At 44.8% G+C, this 5,926-nt stretch overlaps 1 protein-coding gene across 1 annotated transcript in view; it reads left to right on the plus strand.

The window, feature by feature from the left end:
- LOC108298896 (putative neuroblastoma breakpoint family member 8) overlaps positions 1 to 5,926 on the plus strand; it is a 16,925-nt gene that overhangs the window by 6,390 nt on the left and 4,609 nt on the right. Inside the window, exons 6-9 of the mRNA XM_037735905.1 lie at positions 1,204 to 1,308; positions 4,401 to 4,473; positions 4,933 to 5,147; positions 5,385 to 5,442. Of these exons, the coding sequence (XP_037591833.1) occupies positions 1,204 to 1,308; positions 4,401 to 4,473; positions 4,933 to 5,147; positions 5,385 to 5,442 (451 nt within the window). The remainder of the gene's footprint in view (positions 1 to 1,203; positions 1,309 to 4,400; positions 4,474 to 4,932; positions 5,148 to 5,384; positions 5,443 to 5,926) is intronic.

Below are 5,926 nucleotides of genomic sequence, written 5' to 3' on the forward strand. Positions count from 1 at the left end.
GAACTATCGGCTGAAGACATACAGTAAGTCCTATAGGTTGACCACCACGAAAGTGATGAATGATGTCCTGTCTTGTCTGGAGAAACTAACTGCTCTCTCCATCAAAATTAATTTCATCCTTCCCATACTTGTAGAAAATAGCAGTGGGTATTTTAACATTTAGTTAAAATGGAAGACAGATGCCAAAATATTTAGCAACATTTCCACATCTGCAGTAAGATGGGTGTGGGGCTGGGGTTACAATCCCAGCTATTGATTCCTGACTCAGGCACAGAACCACCTGTTTTTCTCGGCAAGAGGCTGAATCCATGTTTACAGGAATCCTCTCTCTACCATATAAGGTCCTACAGACAAGCAGCATCTAGTCTGCTGGTCTAAAGGTCTGAGGCTACTGAACTTCCATGCAGTTCTGCTTTCTGGTAAAGACCCAGTAGGCAAAGCTGTGTTCTGGGGACCCTGGGGGAAACACGGTGATAGCAGACATTACCCCTTGTGAGGAACTTAAAGGGGACCCTGCTCCTAATAGAACCTGTGGTGTCTGTAAGTGGCACCATCAAGAGCTGGGAGTACCCTGGTACTGGTGCCTCAGCCTGCCAATTATCTGGGATCCCCGGTGGGCACCACTACACCTGGCTAAGTTTTGTACTTTATGTAGAGGCAAGGTTTCACCATGTTTGCCAGGCTGGTCTTGAACTCCTGAGGTCAGGTGATCTGCGTGCCTGGGCCTCCTATGTTGCTTGGATTCCAGGTGTGAGCCACCATGCTGGATCCACAGATTCTTTTTAAAGTAAAAGTTGTTAGAATGCATCCGTCGGCCCAGTATCCTATATAAATTTCTCTAAACATTCATTGACCATGATATATGATGAGATAATTAGTATTGCAGCAAACCTTCTGGAAAGTAGTTAGGGCAATTTTTGAAGATTTTTGGGGAAAAAGTTTTAACTGTTTTCACTGACTTAGGTCACAGGATAGATGATTAATATCTACAAGATGAAAGAGATTTTGTCCCATGGGCCTGAAAAGCAGGCTCATCTACTTCTGAGGTGACTTAATCTAGGGCCCGATAGAACATTCCAGTCAGAATATCACATTCTTAAACTGAGGATATTTTTCATTTTTGTGATATGACTAGACACTGATTTGGCCTTGTGTGAAGTGTGATTTGCTTAATGTGACCTTTTCTTCTGAATTCGTTTACAGAAGATCAGAAATGTCATGAGGAAGGACAGAAACAGAGAGACAGCAAAAATAAACTTCTTACGAGTCAAGTGGCCCACTACCTGCGCTTCAGGCTGAAGACGGAAAGTAAGCTCCATAGGTTCACCATCATGAAAGTCCTGAACGAAGTTCTGTGTTTCCTCTGAGAAACTAAAGGCTCTCTTCATCAGAGTTAATTTCATTTTTGCCATACATCTAGGAAAATATAAATGGGTATTTTAATATTTTGTTAAAGGTGGACGAGAGAGGCAAAATTATGTAGAAACTTTTCCACATCTATAGTAAGGCGGGTGTGGGACTGAGGGAAAAGTCTCAGGTGTTGATTTCTGACACAGGCACAGAAGCACCTGTGTTTCTCAGCAAGAGGCTAAATCATGTTTACAGGAGTCCTCTCTGTACCACCTAAGATCCTTCAGACAAGCAGCATCTAGTCTGTTGGTCTAAATGTCTGAGGCTACTGAACTTCCATTTGGTTCCAGTTTCTGCTGAGGCCCAGTAGGCAAAGCAGTGTTCTGGGGACATGGGGGTAAACACGGTGATAGCACACAGTACCCGCTGTGGGGAGTTTACACAGCACTGTGCTCCTTCCACATCCTGTGGTATTGGTAAGTGGCAGCATCAAGAGCAGGGAGTACCTCTGTATTCATGACTCAGCCTGTTAGTTGGCTGGGATCACCAGTGGACACCATCACACTTGGCTAGTTTTTGTATTTTTAGTAGAGGCGGGGTTTCACCATGTTGGCCAGGCTGGTCTTGAACTCCTGAGGTCAAGTGATCTCCCTTCCTGGGTCTCCTAAATTGCTCCGATACCAGGAGTGAGTCACTGTGCTGCCTCCACAGATTCTTTTTTATGTAAACGTTGTTAGAATTCATCCGTCGGTCCAGTCTCCTCTATAAATTTCTCTAACCCTTTGTTGACCATCATATATGATGAGATAAATCAGTATTACTGCAATGCTTCTGGAAAGTAGTTAGGGCGATTTTTGAAGATTTTGGGGAAAAAGTTTTCATTGCTTGTGCTGACTTAGCTCAGAGGATACATGATTAAGATCTAGCAGATGAGGGAGATTTTCTTTCACGGATTTGAAAAGTAGGCTTATCTACTTCTAGGATGAATTAATCTAGGGACCAGAAGAACACTCCCATCAGAATATCACATTCTTAAACAGAATATTTTTCATTTTTGTGATATGACGATTTGGTCTTGTATGAAGTGCGATTTGCTTAATCTGACCTGCTCTTCTGAATTTGCTTACAGAAGATCTGAAACATCATGAGGAGGAACAGAGATACAAAGACAGCAAAAATAAACTTCTTACCAGTCAAGTGGCCCACTACCCCGGCTGCAGGCTGAAGACAGAAAGTAAGTTCCACAGGTTCACCGTCACCAGAGTGCTGAATGATGTTCTGTGTTTCCTCTGAGACACTAAAGACTCTCTTCATCAGAATTAATTTCATTTTTGCCATACGTCTAGGAAAATATAAATGGGTATTTTAACATTTTGTTAAAGGTGGATGAGAGAGGCCAAAGTATGTAGCAACTTTTCCACATCTGCAGTAAGGCAGGTGTGGGACTGAGGGTAAAGTCTCAGGTGTTTCTGCAGAAGCACCTCTGTTTCTCAGCAAGAGGCTAAATCATGTTTACAGGAATCCTCTCTATACCACCTAAGATCCTGCAGAAAAGTTGCATCTATTTTGTTGTTCTAAGTGTCTGAGGCTACTGAACTTCCATTCGGTTCTGGTTTCTGCTGAGGCTCAGTAGGAAAAGCTGTGTTCTGGGGGAAATGCGATGGTAGCACACTATACCCACTATTGGGAGCTGAAAGAGGACTCTGCTCCTTACATAACCTGTGGTATCTGTAAGTGGCCTCATCAAGAGCAGTGATTACTCTGGTCATAGGGACGTCCTGCTTTCTGTGCAGAGGCTCTTGTTGGTTAAGAGGAAGAATGACAGCACGCACTACTTTGTGGAGGCAGCAGTACGTAGAGGAGGGACCCTGGGCCAGTCTCCTGAGCTCCATCCAAGTTGCTTCTTGGAGACAGTTGTTGGCACAGAGTAAACACTGTCTGTTAGTTCTTCATTCTACTGTGTCTAGCATAACAGAAACTTTATTAGTCTGTAAATATTTCCTTTATGGCCTTATGAGAGACTCCAGACCTCCATACTTCTGTGATGACAGTTTTATCAGTGGTGTTTTCTTCCACTAAACATATGTGGCCATGACGTGACTAGGACTTTCTGAACGAGAACACAGATGGGAAACCCATGGGGTTGGAGGTCACAGTATTGTAAATGTCCCTCCTTCCATGATGGATGGTGGTCTTTGGAGCAAGAGGCAGCATCTCTCCAGTTGTAAAGGACATGAAGGAAGCTGTGACAGGAGGGCGGTTGTTGGAGTGGAAAGAGCTCTGGAGTAAGAATGAAGGTTCCCAGGCTGTATCTTCAGCAGTGTTCCTAGGAACTGTCAGTGAGCAATTGATTTCTCCTTGCTGACTTTCTCTGTCTTCATCTGCAAAGGCAGGTAAATTTCTCTCTCTCCATCTGCAAAGGCAGACATCTTGCAGTGTCTGAAGCGTTCAAATGTGCGAACACTTATGACTGCTTATCACAATGAGATAGAGCCCCCTTGCTGTGTGGTGTTGGAGAAAGCACTTGATGTGTGGTCATTTGGTGGTAGGAAGTGGTTCAGACTGGAGCACTCCCCGTGGAGAGAATGTCCCTGAATAACATAGCAGAAGCCACTTGGAGGGCCTGTGAAGCCACCTGATGTGCAGAGGATTGTGGGACAAGTTTGTTTTCCTCTCCTAACAGAAAGAAATAGGTTGTAAATGTGAACTGTGACAGGATCCCAAGCCTGTCCCTGGGAATCAGATCTGTGTCAGGATGGCAGAGACAGCTGCCAAAGTCCAGAGAGAGACTGCACAAGCCTCCAGTGATGTGGAGAGCAGAAGTGTTTTCAACATTTGGCCTTATCTTGATGGTGAGCCTCCTGATCAGAAATGCACTGCCTGGTGGATCAGGAAACCATACCGGGGCATTTTGTTAAAGAGAAAACATGAGAGCTTTCAGTAGAATGGGGACCCATACACAGATGTTCATGTCCCTGCGCACATTGGGCTGACTGTCCTTGCAGAGTGTGAAATGGGAAATATCTGAACGAACACATCTGTACTTGCAGAAAACAACAAAGATGAAGATGAAGATGTTCATGTTGTGAAGGCTGAGAAAATACAGGAATCACGTGCCCCCAGGTAACACTGAATAATCAGGAGTAAGTAATGGGTGATAAAGTATGGAAAATGTCTAGAAGCACACCCTCTCTGGCGTCTCCCATGGGCCAAAAGCCTGCATTCCCTGGCCACAATATGTTCAGTTCAATCCACCTTAGACACAGGGTGTGGCAGCTGTTGTGGTTCTTTGTATGTGCTGCATGCCGTGTCTGAATTTTACAGGGATAACTGAGTCTCTTTTCTTCTCGGCTCCTTTCTGCCCAGTGTGATGAATACCAGCTGCTGTCTTTCTCTCCGGTTCCCATGGCAGCCATGCTCTGTTGCAGAGAGGAGGATTGCCTGTTTCCTCTCCAAGGGAACCTCCCATTTGCTTTCTGGGACCACTCTCTCATTACTCCTGTGAAAACCAGCAAGGACTCCCTGGGGTCCAATCCCTCTTTGTTTAATCTTTTGTCATCTCTATCCCATCTGGCTCATCAGGGAGGTGCAGAAGATTGAAGTCAAGAAAGTCCCTGAGGACTCACTGGAGAAATGTGTCATCACTCATTCAAATAGCTGTGGCCCTACTGACTCCAGCCAGCCTCACAGAGACACCAATGAAATCACATTTGAGGAAGAGAATGTCGACTCTGCGCTGGTTGTAGAGAGTGAATCATCTCATGATGTGGTGGAGGATGCTCTAATCATTCTTTCAGGTACCTCTACATTCCTTGTTTTTGGTACCTCTGTCTAGGCTGAGGAAGATAACTGTGAAGACAGGCTCTATACAGACAAATCGGTTTGAATAAAAACCTATCATGGGATACTAAACACAGATACCAGGGAATTTTTATCTCATCCTTAGCTCATGCCATGCATTTGTCTCTGAGGCCCAAGAATCAAGTTACCAGACCCCAGACCAGTGTGACAAGCTCATGGTCACCTGTGTGCAGGAGGTGTACAGGAGGTGTCTGTCAGGTCTCCTAGCTTTGATTCAGTATCTCTCATGTCGTTAGGTCATCTTCCCTGAACAATGTCCCTGGAATTTCTATTTATTTTCAAGGAACCTGGGAGCCTTGCCTATTTATTTGGAGAGATTGTTCCTCAGGTTTCACTGCTCTGAGCGTCAGTCTTCATCTCTTTTGAGTCAGCTTGCTTAGCTGCATAGTCACCTTGAAACCAGGATGAAAACATTTCCTCTTTACCTTGCTGATATGTTTCCATAAAGCAAGGCTTAGCCCTGGCTCTCCACCCCATCCATGCAATGGCCGATCTGATGTTTCTTCGTAGCATCCTGTATTGTTTCTTGTTGTTTTTGAGATGGAGTCTCCTTTTGTCACCCAGGCTGGAGTGCAGTGGCACCATCTTGGCTTACTGCAGTCTCCACTTCCCGGACTCCAGTGATTCTCCTGCCTTTGCCTCCTGAGTAGCTGGGACCATACATGCCCCCCACCACACCTAGCTAATTTTTGTATTTTTAGTACAGATGAGGTTT

The sequence above is a fragment of the Cebus imitator genome, unplaced genomic scaffold, assembly GCF_001604975.1.
Source record: "Cebus imitator isolate Cc_AM_T3 unplaced genomic scaffold, Cebus_imitator-1.0 Scaffold1178, whole genome shotgun sequence".
NCBI classification, from domain to species: domain Eukaryota; kingdom Metazoa; phylum Chordata; class Mammalia; order Primates; family Cebidae; genus Cebus; species Cebus imitator.